This window comes from Ammospiza nelsoni, chromosome 3 (genome assembly GCF_027579445.1).
Source record: "Ammospiza nelsoni isolate bAmmNel1 chromosome 3, bAmmNel1.pri, whole genome shotgun sequence".
Classification (NCBI taxonomy): domain Eukaryota; kingdom Metazoa; phylum Chordata; class Aves; order Passeriformes; family Passerellidae; genus Ammospiza; species Ammospiza nelsoni.
In genome coordinates, this window is record NC_080635.1 from 6,970,309 (window position 1) to 6,984,877 (window position 14,569).

Below are 14,569 nucleotides of genomic sequence, written 5' to 3' on the forward strand. Positions count from 1 at the left end.
TGACATTCTGCAGTGTCCCACCAAAGCTTCTTCTGGATAACAAACAAGTGAATGGAACCACAAACTTCAGAGTAATCTCATGTTTTCTGGAGAACAACACCTGAATTTTCTATGCCCTAAAGCACTCACACACAGACCCCCCACAATATTTAACCAACACACATGCTTAGAAGAAAGCCACCACAACATGATCAGGTACAACTTAGGAACATTTTACCTCCAATTTCACATAAGCTGGAAAAGAAGGAAGATCAGGTCAATTTGCACAGCACAGCCTTTTGCATGTTATGAGAATCCTTTAGAAGGCAGCACAAGACAGATGTTGGAAAAAGAGAATTCCCATTTAACAGGAGCATAAAGTGCTTTGTCTCACAAGAAAACAGCCATCCTCCAAGTTCCTCCTAGGCAGAACATCCTTTCATTTCAAACAGACTGCAACCACTAACAACATTTTCAGATACAGAGGCTCACGTAAAGTTTCTGTACTGATAGAAATGCATTGTTTCACTGAACAGTTTAAAAAGAATTGTTAAGACAATCCAAGAATGGGCACAGGGATAGTACTGAACCTCAGGGAAAGTAAAGCTGTACAAACTGTGCTGGCACAAACACATTCTCTGGAATATTCCTCTGACCTCTGTCCATGCAGTGAAGCTGTGGTGTACTGAGATGGGAGAAGAGCCAAGAGATGAAGAATAATATTGAAAATAAAAGAAATACTCATATCCCGTTATTCTGTCTCACTACCCAGCCTTCAAAAGAATACAAATTTTACAAATGCAGGTAAACTGTGTCTAGAAATAAAATAAAGAGGAAGATAGAAAGAAAATGGAAGGAGATGGAAATGGCTTACCACTGCGTTCCTCAGGTCTTAGGCTCTTCTTTGCCACTTCTGCCAGGGCCCCAATGCCAAGACCAACAGCCAGTCCTTTAAAATAACAAGAAAAAGACTCAAGTCGGAATGAAAAAACCTTCCAAGCCACATACAGAAGCAATTTTGGTAACGAACTTTAAGGCACACATTCAAATGCACAACAGCTCTATCAGAACATTCTGGCCTTTGCAATGGAGCCATCTTCACTGGACACTGAAGAGTTTTCTCCTGCACTTTCTCAGCCCAGCATGCCAGCCAGGAATCATAGGCTAGGCCAGTCTGGGACATCTGGCTTTTATAAAGCATGTCACAAGTGTTACTCAGAGCTTGGTGCTCTGGCTGATGTCCTGCTGCAGACTCCAATCATGGAGTTTAAAAAAAGGGAAGAAAAAGAAGCCAAAACTCTCACAAACATGGTTCTCAAAGTACAACTCTCAAGAAGGAACAGAATCCCTCTCACTGCCCATTGTGCCACAACAGCAGGAGGAAAAGCATCATTTAGGATGAAGCCACAGCCAACAGAGTGTGAAGTTGTGCAACCTTGCTGTCCAACTTTAGGTTTAATTGTGCTCATTAGCTGTCTCTTCCTTCCCTGAGCTCATTTACTGTGATGAACAGAAACGTGTTTTACCCCAAGGCTCACCTTACACCAGCGGTGTTGCAACCTGCAGTGCAAGGAGCTGGGTGGGGAGCAATCCCACACAGCAGTAAAACCAGGAGACAAAACACAGCACTGCCCATGCACTATCAGTGAACTGCAGGGAGGTTCCACAGCCACAGGTTACAGGAGAACAAAAGCAGCATTATCTGCCTCTGCTAACCACAGCAAAGGCACCCAAGAGTAAATGAGGCACAGATCTGATCATACAACCAAAGGTCTCACTGCCTTCCCAATATCAAAATATTTTTCTGGATAATAAATGTCGTGGGCAATCAGAACAGATGGTGCTGCTCCAATCTCCTCAGCAGTGGTGCATCCTGCTGTGCTCTGCTCCCACACTGCTGACAGAACTGGGTGCTCCTGCTTTCCAAGCACCTCAAGCCCTCCTTAAGGCACTGCTGGAAAACCTCCCAGGTAAAAGAACCAGGGAGCAAAGTCAGCACAATGAAGGAAGCAGAGCTGTCCAGCACGTGGCACTTTGCACGTGTGCAGGAAGAACCACATGCACAAGTTTTGTAGACTCAAGTGAGCAAGCCTGGCCACAAACAAGGTGACCCTGATCCTGCACTGGAGCTTTTCCTCTCTCCCACCAGGCAATCACAACTCCCCCACTCCCTTGTATAGTTTGTCTGCCTCACAAGCAGCTCCATTTTAATCTTACAGACTGCATGCACTGGGGCCAGAGAATCCTGCATAAGGTGAAGCACAAGAGGCATCAATGACATTACAAGGTGGTTGGGGTTTGGGTTTTTCGTTGGTTTTTTTTTGGCAGAAAATTTCTATATTTTCTGCAAGTTTTCCTATGGAGTCACAGCACTGAAGGAAGTCTGATGTTAGTAACTATCTTGTGTAAACCCTTCAATTGTGGCAAACCGTGCATCACCAATTAACAAGTGTTTTGCACCAGAAATCCAGATATTTTATTAGCTAAACAAGGTGAGAAAAATACCCCTAGGCTTCACAGAAAACAAGCAAAAAGGTTTTTCAAACACAGCATAAACACCTACTAAAATGCTGATACATGATTATTTCCAGTCAGATCCCACATACGAGACAGTACCTTGGAGCAGGCAGCACCAAGAGTCAGATAGGAAGCCAATAAATACATCTCATCAATAAGATGTGATTTTCTAGACTAAATACCACTCACAGAACATCTCTGTTGGCCTTGATCCCACTTTTACCACCTCCACAACAATGCTCCCCACCATAAATCAGCTTGATCATTATCAGAGTTAGACTGAACTGACTGGCAGTAATTGGTTTCAGAAAAAAAAAATCACAATCTTCTTCTGTAGGCTCTATGTTCAATGTCTAAAATTAAAAATTACCAGATTTACTTCCTGGACATAAAATAAAACATATCAGAAGTTTCTAATCTCTTCATCATTAAGACACAAACCACTTCAAAGGTAAATGAAAATCTAGGAACCAGATTCTACTCTGTCATGCAGAATAAAGCTGAAGAAGTTACAACTTGTTTAAAGGCAGCTTGGGTTTACATCAGTGTGGGCAAGATCAGACTACAAATGAATGTATCTTCTCATAAATGTGCACAGCTAAGCATCTGTACTAATACTTTAGACTGCACTAGAAAAAGAGTTGCTTTTTCAATAGGTGCTCTTGCAACTTCCTCACTGCTCACTCTGTCCAATTTCCAAAAAAAATGAACCCAAATCACCAATCAACAACAGTTTTAGATAAACTAAATAAAGTCAGGCAAAAACAAGTGCATGGTTAAACAGCTGCTAAGCTTTAAATATCTGAAGTTTAAACAAAGGCTTCAAGCATCTTCAGACTACAATCACAGTGTTTGCTGCTGCTTAGCAGTCAAGCTTGCACAGAAGGAGGCTGTAAGGGTGGATGTTTGGGGCTGAGGTGCTTGCCTTCCCAAGGAGCTACTCCAGATGCTGAGGTGCTGCTTCCCAGGAGTACAGGACATCTGCCTGCCAGCTGGGAGCCATGAATGAACTCCTCTGGCTGCTTTGCTTGAACATGGAGCTTGCTTTGCTTCCCCTCTGGAACTGTCTTTATGTCAGCTCCCAAGTTTTTGCTCTTTCCTGTTCCTTCCCTGCAGTGGGAGGAAATGAGGAAGCAGCTCTGTGGGGCTGAGCTGCTGCTGTTCACCTGTTACCAGGCACAAATCACCCTCCAAAGAACCTGCAGTGCTCCAGAAGCTCCTTTGGGTCACTAATCTACTTGCACAGGACACTCCTGATGTCCTTCACTTCCCTTGTCTGCAAGAGGTGTATTTCCTCCAAGATTATTCATTCTGGGACACTTCTCAGCAGTGCTCAATAGGCATTGAAAAAATAATATCCTTAAGTACCTCTATAAAGTCATTCTCCTGCATTTTGCACTTCATGCAGATTATTTCAGGCCTGGAAAATGCCCCTTGGTTCTATACCAGCAGAGTGGCTCTCAGAATATTTTCCAGGCATCTGCAGCATCTGGTACACTTCAAACCAAGCCTATCAAGGGATGATGTGGAACCAGTTTTGTTCAGGGCAAAGCCTCCTGCTCAGCAGCTGAGACAACAAAAACACAGGAGCTGAATGGGCTGTTCTCACTGCTCAGCCTGCCAAGCACAGGGTGGGAGCAAGAGCCTCACCTGGAGCAGCTGTGCCCTGGTTTTGGTCAGGTAAAACACCACAATCACCACACAGCACACACTGAGAGCTCCTCAGCTGGACAGGGCAATGAAGAATATAATGCAAGGCTCATAGGTCAGGATAAGGACAGGGAGATCACTCAGCAATCACCATCACAGAGAAAACAGACTCCACCTGGGGAAATGAGCTCAGTTTATTACCAATCAAATCAGCGTGGGATAATGAGAAATTAATACTAAATCATAAAAGACATTCCTTCTACTCCTCTGTCAGATTTGCAAGGTGCCCTCGAGCAGGAAGAATGATGTGCAGAACTCCAGCTTCTGGGAATGACTGGCATCTGACTCCATGATATCAGAAAGCTAATTAATTACTTTATTATATTATAATGTAACTATGTTACACTATATCACACTAACAAGAACTATCACTAACTAACTCAAAAACTTGTGACTCTCTGCCTGAGAGTCCTGACACCCACACGTGGATCCAACTGGTCAGTGAATCCAAACACCCTCACCAGAATCCAATCCAGCAATCACCTTGGGTAAACAATCTCCAGAACACATTCCACATGGGCACAAACACAGGAGCAGCAGATGAGATAAGAATTGTTTTGATCATTCTTTTCTCTGCTTCTCTCAGGAGAACTCTGAGAAAGTGAAATCTCTGTTCAGAGGGCATGTGAATAACACACTCCTCCCTTCTTCCCGAGTTTAACTTCACTCCTGAATTCTGCTCCTCCCTCCTCAGGGAGAGAACTCCTCACTCTGCCCTGCTCCAGTGTGGGGTGCCTCCCACAGGAGACAGTTCTCCACAAACTTCTCCAATAGTCCTCCTCTCCATGGGCTGCAGTTCCTCACAGCCTGCACAGACCCAGCACAGGGTGCAATCCTGCAGGGGCACAAGTCCTGCCAGCAATCCTGCTCCTGTGGGGGCTTCACAGCTTCCCTCAAGCATCCATCTGTTCCCTGGGGCTCCTCCATGGGCTGCAGGTGGAATTCCTTCACTGTGGCCCTCCATGGGCTGCAGGGACACAGCTGCCTCACCATGGCCTTCACCACAGGCTGCCAGGGAATCTCAGCTGCAGCACCTGCAGCACCTTCTCCACCTCCTCCTTCCCTGACCTCGGTGCCTGCAGGGCTGTTTCTCTCACTCCTCTCTCCAGCTGCATTTTTTTCTGGATTTTTTCCTCCCTTCTTAACTCTTATCCCAGAGGCTCTGCCACCACTGCTGATGGCCTTGGCTTGGAGCCCCCTTGGAGCTGGACACGGGGGAAGTTTCTGGAAGCTTCTCCCTGCAGCCAAACCTTGACAAGCAAACCCAATCCACTTACCACTCACAGCTGTCAGGTCTGTATATACTTTACTAACACACCTCAACAGAGTAGGTTTTTGCTTTTTTTGTTTTCAAAATTGTTATAAATCACATTAAATCTAGGCTTCACCACAAGCTTCCTGAATTTTCTTTATTGCAAAAGAATCTTATTATATCATTAAAATAATAAACTTAGAAACCAGGAATATGATGAAGGGAGACAGGAACAGCTTAGAAAAGTCAAATAAGGCAAGGAAGGGAGAATGGAAATATAAAAAAAAAATCAAGAACTGAGTAGTGGAACTGATGACCCATCAGGCTACAAAACAAGCATGGAACAAAAAAAAACTGCAGAAAAATCTGTTTTGTCAATTACAATCCTGGGAAGAATAAATAAATAAAAATCAAGGATGCTATTTAGTACTATAAATACACCTACCAGCAGTCACTCTGGCTGCTGCAAGAAGCAAACAAAAATACATATAAAGGACTAGGAAGTTCAGGAGAGAATCTTGTGCTGATCACAGAGCAATATTAGCTCAGTATTACAGGCAAGTCTTGGAAAACATCATCTTCAATCCTTCCAGTAAAATGTTCTTTGCCCACAGAAGAAGTGAGAAGCCAGGCAAACTCAGCAGTCCAAGTATTTCTGCCTCCTGTTGCTAATTTGTCCATCACTCACCAGACTGTCCTGACATCATGGCTGAGACACAGCTGACCACTCCTATAACACTGGAGGGGATGAAAGAAAACTTGGAAAGACAGGAGGAGGAATGGGATCATGCCAACAGCATGGGAATTCAGCTATCTGAACCCCAGAACAGTTATATGAACTCTGGTTTTGACCTATTCAACATCCTATCCAACATTAAAATAATACTGTTCTAATATAGAAATAAAGGGGAGAAGTTGACTTTATTAAAAAAAGCAATCAAATGCTAGTTTGACTGGTGTGGAGATTGTAGAAGAAGAATCCACCTCAACCACTTTATTTCCCAGAATGATTTCTTGGGGTCTTTAATTGAAGATGGCATCCCAAAGCACACAAGAAAATTCCCCCACAAAAAGTTTCCTTGCTTTGAGCCACATTCCCTCACAGACATGGAGCAGCCTCCTGCCCTTAGTTATTTTTAAGGCAATGTGAGGAGCCAGGCAGCAGAGCAGGAATAATCACCCCCCACCTCTGCCATTCCTTGGCTGATTCTCATCATTTCAATGCTCTAGGAAGTGAGGACACAGCTGGCTCACTAATATCCCACAGGTTAACAGTGATGTTTCCTGCAATATTTCTTCATCCTCCCCCATCCAACCTGGCCTTCAACACCTCCAGAGATGGGATATTCCCAATTTCTCTGGGCAGGCTGTGCCAGTGCCTCACCACCCTCTGAATAAAGGATTTATTCCCTTATAACTAATAACCTTTATAACTAATCTGAGCCTGCCCTCTGTCAGTTTAAAGCTATTATCCCTCATCCTGTTACCAGAGGTCCTTGTAAAAAGTCCCAAAATAATACCAAGGGATATCTTAAACTGAAATAAATTACCTATGGACCACATCTGTTGTTTGCTAAACCACTGTACTGACAGTACTGTTTCTCTTTGCTGTTGCAAATTAAAATTCAGAGGGAAAGATAAGCAATGAATGCTAACATGAGATTGCAGAGACCAGAGAATCTGAACAATTTCTGCACAAGAATTCTCCCCCAGCAGCCCTCTAAAAGCAAGCACTCTCTCTTGCCAGCCATTTTACTCATATGAAGCAGACAACTGGAGGAGAGTAGCAAGACCAAAAAAAAAATAAATGACACAGATGTCTGGAGATGCTGCTTATGAGCAATCTCTTTCTTTCCTACTCTCCCTTAGTGGTTTTGGTCTGATGGGGCTGTTTGTTTTGGTTTTTACCTTGAGGTTAGGAGAAGACAGGTTATACTTCCCCTGGAAGATGAGTTAGCCTTCCCTCCCACAACAGCCTTGGGTGCCAAAACATAAAAGCAACAGCACTGGAACCCAAAGTTCACAGAAAATTTGCTCATCTGCCATTTCACATCCACCAGCTGTCAGCAAGCAGCAACAGAGGAACTCAGAAGATGGCAGCTAAAGGTGCTGTGATACCTCCCCTAACATTCAAGGCTAGATTAGAATGGACACCTGTGTGCTACCAGAGCTTTAGAACATGGTAAGTGAGTTCTAAAGTAATGCCTTGTTACTCCAAAAAGCAGATCATGAATCTGCTTCTCCTTAAGGAATAATAGGCATGCTGTTATGCCTGAGCCTGCAACAGACTGCAGGGTTAAAGAGATCTGACAAGCATGAAAAATTTAGCACAAAATTCACTTGCTGTTTATTTCTGCACTGCATAGGATCAGCCCCTGCCCCAGCTTCTCCTAGTGTGTGTGCCTGTTAGTCTGACAAAAGGACACACAGACACATAGTAATTGTTTTTTTTTATATAATAGTTGATTTGAATTACATTTGACAGGTTATTTTTCTTTCTTCTGGGATCTGTAACACAAGGATGTCTAATTTGTACATGTGGTTCTCTATCAAATTTTGTGGAAGAGAATCACAAGAGCCACAAGAGACTGTTCACAACCTAGATAGGCCACTCTAATCTCCAAACAGTAGAGTCACAAAAAAACCCAACCACAGCAACACACAGACTCCTCATCCAAGGAGGAGGATTACCTAAGAAGCACTAGCTGTGTTCATCTCTCCACCTGCACTCTGTGATACCTTATTCCTTAGGAACATGTTAAGTCCTTTGATGATTTTGGATACAAGACATTAAATATGCATCATCTGTCAATATTACTTAAGATATTTAGCTGCTTTTTGATATAGCAAGTCCCATTCTGCAAGTAAAATTCATTTAAGTTTCAGCTAGCTTAATCTTACAAGCTCAGAATTTACATCCTTCCTGGGAGAAAGTGGTCTACAAGCAATGCTTAGTAAATCAAACCTTGACTATTATCATCTCCCCATGCTCAAAAAGGAATACCAGGAGGAAATGTTTCATATTTAAACACTGTTCAGAGAAGTAGCAAGGATAAGACTGGGGAAGGATTACTTAGAATAACAGCTGCTCCAGCTGTTTCTGCTTGACAGTAACAGCAAACTGTAAGGACTGGGAGAGTCTCCTCAAAGTGCAATCACATGTGCAGGAGCAGGGTATTTGTACAGGCTGGGGAACAGCCTGCACCTCAGTCTCCCATTAAAACAGGGAGACTGTTTTAATGACATGGATGTGTCACCATGACAGCTCTACCATGCACCCCCAAACCGTCTGCCCCACACTCTAAAGAGCGATGACAAAGCCCAAATCGAGCTGTGTGAGGGAAAGCACTTTGCTGTCAGCAAGCTGAACTGCTGGCAGGGTGGCAGTGGAACGCCCCAGGGGTGCAGAGCAGGAGCTCTGGCACAGGCAGCCGTGCCAGCAGTGCCAGTGCCATGGCAAGGGGGGCAGTGCACACTGACCTCCGAAGTTGGCGAGGCGGCCGATCCTGGTGACGGGAACCTTCCTCTCCCGGGCCCGCTCACTGAGCTGCGGGGGAGAGACGGGGGAAAATCAAAACAAGAAATCCACAAATGAACCGGGCACATGCTCAGACACCTGCAAAGCCAGAGCACAAGCCAGAGCACTTGAACAGCTCATGCTGCAGAAAGCTTTCCTTGAACCCTTGAGATTTTCAAGGGAATACCGAGCAGAACAGACACATCCTGAACTGAAATACACACTGAGCAGAGGAGAGGACAGGAGGGTGGGAAAGACAGAAGAGCTGATAACCATGTTGGGAAACCCCATTTTCACTTTCAACTCAGCAGCCCCTGTATCTGGAACTTGGAGAAGCCACACAATGCTAACCCAAACTCCCTTCCATGCATGGCATTAGAACTCATGGAGGGTGATCAGATTCACAGAACTGTAATTCACAGGACTGTGGACAGTTCCCCCACACACAGCAGGGGCAGCTAAGTGTCCAGTTACATCCAATACCCTGAGGGAGTGAGCCCAGTGGCATCTGATACTGAATGTGGGGAAGGAGCACAAGGTCACAGCAGGTGACAAGTGTCTGCACTGGGGGTTCTGCACTCACACCAGGGCATGAAGCACTAAAGTGAAAATTGTGAGCTGTGCTACTCTCCAATCTGCTTATGCTCAGGGCAGCATTGCCTCCACCTCTCCAACTGCAGGATGCCACACAGGAAGCCACAGCCTCCACTGTGAGGAGCTTAGGTCCAATCCTAAGCCTATGTACACTTTTTAAACATCCTCTCACATCAGATTATCTGACATAGAGGGAGCAAGTGTGAAAAGAGAGACTGAAAAGCTATTGACAGAACAAATATCACAGGGTTAATGAGCACTGACACTTCCCTCTTTTCCCTCCAAAAAAGGGAATAGTGGAAGAGGAAGAAATGAGAGAAACAGGAGAAGGTGAGTAAGGGCAATGTGGTACAGACACCACAGTAGTGAGAATCCTTAATTAAACAACATACCATCTGCTTGTAGGGTTTCTGTCCTGAACCTGTTTTGGCCTGTCTGGCTTTATCAATATCTTCAGCTGTTAATCCACCAACAGAGGAATGGTCTTGGTGAAAAGCTCTATTTTGTCCAAAGGCAGTAGCAAAAGGATTTCCAGGGTCCCTAATGCCTCCAAATAACCTTGCATCCATTTTGGGAGGGAAAGGCTTCTGACCCATGCCAGAATCTCCAGTCTCATCAATATTTCTAAAAGGTCCATTTGTTGTGTAGGAATAAGCAGGGCCTTCAGTGCTGTGTTCCTGAGGCTTGCCAGGGGCAGTGGAGAAGTCCATTGGAGCATCTGATGGCTCTCTGGCTGAGAAGTCATAGTCTTTCCCAAAATCCTCACCAAGGTCAGTGAAGTTCTCCTGCTGTTTGCCAAGCTCCTGCAAACAAGAATTGAAATACTTGAAGTAAAGATCTTAAACTTTGCTCCCTACCCACCCATGGTCCTCAGAGATAAGCATGCAGAGATAAGCATGATAAGGGTGTCATGTCTCCACAGTGAAGAACTGTACAGACAGAGACTGGCACTGCAGACATTCAGAGTAAGAGAGAAGAAAGAAAGAAAGGAAGAGACACTGAGGATGCCTGGAATCCCTGACAAGCTTTTCACTGCACTGATAGGCAAATTCTTTAACAGTTTCTCAAATATCCATAACTGGAGACACCCCGTTTCTACATACATGCCAGAAAAGGTCACTAAATATGGAGTTCACTAGAAGCAGTGCACTGCTCAGAAACAACAGGTGATTGGAGCTGCAATATCACATCAGAATAACATTGTTTTCCCTCCTCCCACCCTGTTTGCAGCCACCCAACGTGAGCACTTCCAAGTCCAAAGCCACCTGAAGCAATACCAGATACCTACTTACAGGCAGAGTAAGCTCAGCCCTTCACAGTCATAACACTACCAACTGCAAAACACATTCCATTATTCAACCACCAAACTATGTGTTGTCATCCCAAAATAAATAAAATTCTGTGCCTGAAGCAAGGATAACAGCACCAGGCACAGCAACACTCCTGACACTCTTTTCTGTCCTAACCTTGCAAAAGCTGCCCCACAAAGTCCAGATATTTTTTAACACTTTTCAGTCAAAAATAAATACATAAATAAAAATCAACAGCAGAGCATTATCTCTAGTTACCTGTCTCAGCAGTGGCAGTACCATATAATAACAGATGACTGTTACAGGCTATCAACAGGATTTTAAATCCTGTTGTGGTCAGGCAAGCAGGCAACATATTTTGGGCTCTTTCCTAAATACTAATTACATTTCCCTTCCTTAGAGAAAAAGCAGAATATGGTCTTTCCTGTTATTCAGCAGATCTCATACTATTCTGAACCTCAACATCACAGTGGGGGAGGAGAGAAATGTTTACAGATGGGGACTGTGGCTCACAATACTGACCAGTGATTACAAGCAAGAAAGCTTTCTTACCTCCATACTTAAATTTTTAGAAACATGCCAGACAGCTAAACCACTGCCAATTAATGTAAAAGATCTTCCTCTCTTCAAAACAGAAAATGCTGTGTGTTTATATTTCTTACTGAGCTCTGCTTTGACAGGAGCTTCTCTTGGAACCCATTTACATAAAGCAGGGCAAGTGTTCTGCAGTTGTGCTCATTGGGCTTCTCTGGTGCAGAGGAACATGGACAGAAACAGAACATCTCTCTCTCTGTCTCCTCTCGGGTGCAAGAGGAGGACAATGACAAGACAAAGCACTACCCCAAAAACAAACATCCAAGTTAGTTCTACTGCAAGCTTAAAGAGAACCAAGAAAACACTGGCCCAGATTCTAGGACTAAAGCTATAGATTGCTCATTGCATAAAAACCATCAAAATCTCATTCCTTAGTTTCTGCTTCAAAAATGGTCAGTTGAGCTACACACCCCTCTTCCAGAGGATGATGAGAGAGAAGTACCATAGATAAACCCCTTGCTTTCAAAAGATGGCAGCACAGTAGATGTGAAGCTCTTATAAATCTATCCCCATCTCTGATGAGAGAAGCTGCTGTCTGCCTTTCCTTATGTTCCTCATTTGAAAGCCAGTTCCAAAAATCCAGCCTGGGCTGGAAGTGGTGAATGTGCAAACACCTGACCCTGAGCCACTCTGAAAAATACCATATGCACCAATTCTGCCAAGAAAGGAAGCAGCACTGAGATAAATCAAATGCACTCTAAAAGAGAGGTAAATCAATGCCCAAAGTTTAAAGGAGACTCTAAACAACAAAATTGCTGACCAGTCTTAGTAAGAGCTTGATCTTTAACAAGATGGGACAAATAGAGCACTTTTCTTATTCTGCATGTCTTAAACACTCAGGAAAGGAAACACTAACATTCCCCTCCCATTCCTGTCCAAGCACCTTCCACACACCACAGATTCCAAAGAATTCCCAGAGCACTGCAACATTACTATTATCAATCCCACAGCTCAGAACCAGGCTCTCATTCAAGATGTGACACTCACACAACAAAACCAAAAAAAGCACCTGGAGAAAAAGCAAAACACCAGACCAGACTGTGCTCAAAGAGCTTTGCTCACCTGCACCTTGCCCAGGGCAGAGCTGAACTGTTCCTCAGCAGCAGCCTGGAGAGTCCTGGCAATGGTGACTGCATCTCCCCCGAGGAGCACCTGCCGGAGCTGCCCTGCCTGGGTCTCCAGGATGGCTTTGCTCAGCTTGGTCAGGCCCCTCATGACCATGATGGCATCACCCGCCATGACTGATCAATTTCTGTGCTGAAAGATAAAAAGGGAGAGGGAGCAGAGAGACAAGATGTCAAGAACAAGTCTGCAGCAGGTTTCATGTCCCCTAAGAGCTGGTAGCAGATGCCTGGAAAATCTCTTCCTGCTCTGGCAAGCAGCCACCATGGGAACCTGTGTGCAGCCCAGAGAGCTGAGCTGAGCTGGCCCCCAGGCCAGCCTCAGGGCCCTGCTTAGCTGATCTTACCAGGAAAAGAGAATTCTCCTTGTTCTCATGAGTTAGGATAACTTTCCAGGACTCTACACAAATATCCAAGTTACCATGGACCAAGGCAAGCAAAGACAGTAAATGTCAGTGAACACTACAAAGATCGTCTTGATTCCTTCCAGATGTTAGAAGTGGATTAAAAACATTAACATTTGACCTTTAATTATTATGGAACCTTGGAACATGTTCTCAGGTCCTGACAGCACTGATGAAGTTCACTGTCACATTCCATCCCTGCCCTGGAGTTATGCCTGCTCATTTTACATAGCTGAATTTTTTTACTCCCACACCAGTGACCAAGCTTTGTCCATCCTCCAAAGGTAGCCTGCTCCATAGTCTGTTCTGTCCCCAGCTTGTAGCTTGTAATGATTTGGAGAGAAAAAAAATAAGTTCTGACTGCAATAGGTAGAGAGCACTGGTCTAAGGCCACATATTTATTTCCTAGGTAGGTACACAGGTAGCAATCAATTTTTAGAAGATAAGCTGTCAACATGCACATACACTCAACTATAAATATGAATACACTGATGTGTACAAGTGGTCTTGAGTCAAAGCACACAAAGCATTACACCCAGCTGCAGACCACAGGCACCTGGATCCAGTTACCTTCTCAGGAAACACAAGCTCTGTCTCAAACATGTCTGCTGTACCTGTCATGAAGGAGGAGAATGGACTGCTAAAGCTAAATTTCTGTCCAAGTACACAAATTTGGTGCAATCACACAGGAACTGCACACACTACTACAGCTGAACTTCAGAGAGACATTATTATGCAAATGCAGGATAAAGCCCAGTTACTGGGATATTTGTTCAACCACTGATATTTAATTTATCAGTGATCAAAATCTGGAACAAGCACTGCAGCCAGGAGTGTTACACTTACATATTCTATGTACACTGTTAAAAGGACAGTCAAGGGCTTACAAGGAATCTGGGCATAACAGGTTAGCTGCAAAAATAAAACTCAAGCCCACCTAGGTCATTTTTCTGTGGTTCTCACCACAAGACCTATCCATATGCTCCAGACCTCTAACAAGTGTTACTCCTGCATCTCTCTGAGTTTAACCACTACAATTTGTCTTAACCTTGTATAATGCACTTTTAAACTCAAAAGTTGCCTGTGAGGCAAGGAAATCTACTGTCAACAGGAAGTGTTTTTCTACCCCAACATCTTCACACTGGAAACTTCCACATGGATCTCACCCAAAGCATTTATTTGCAGGCTGTCCCTGCAATTCAGAGCCAGGCAAAGAAATCAGCCATCAACCCAATACTGTCCCAGATGAAATGAGCCCATTCAAAGGTTGCCACTATTAAGAAATAAGTGCTTTTGTGATCACAAGTATTAGCAGCAAGGAAAGCTTGAGTGCAAAAAAAGTTCATTTCCTCCATCCCAAGAAGGGCAACAAAAGGTAAGCCAATAGAGACTTGGACAGCACACACAAAAACAAATCCACTTTTAACATGTATTCTTACTAATCAATAGTAGTAAAACTATACACTTCTTTCACCCCAAACCAGCCAAAGACCTTGTTATGATATGCTAAATGTGCACTTTTTAAAAGAAATAAATCTCCAAACAATTTCAGGGAAGCTAATGCAGCCACA

The 14,569-nt window shown here is 44.0% G+C and overlaps 1 protein-coding gene across 1 annotated transcript in view; it reads right to left on the reverse strand.

The window, feature by feature from the left end:
- Positions 1–14,569, reverse strand: part of COQ8A (coenzyme Q8A) — a 42,212-nt gene that overhangs the window by 18,652 nt on the left and 8,991 nt on the right. Inside the window, exons 2-5 of the mRNA XM_059469016.1 lie at positions 12,536–12,730; positions 9,962–10,372; positions 8,939–9,005; positions 854–928 (exon numbers count right to left, since the gene is read on the reverse strand). Of these exons, the coding sequence (XP_059324999.1) occupies positions 854–928; positions 8,939–9,005; positions 9,962–10,372; positions 12,536–12,712 (730 nt within the window). The 5' untranslated portion in view covers positions 12,713–12,730. The remainder of the gene's footprint in view (positions 1–853; positions 929–8,938; positions 9,006–9,961; positions 10,373–12,535; positions 12,731–14,569) is intronic.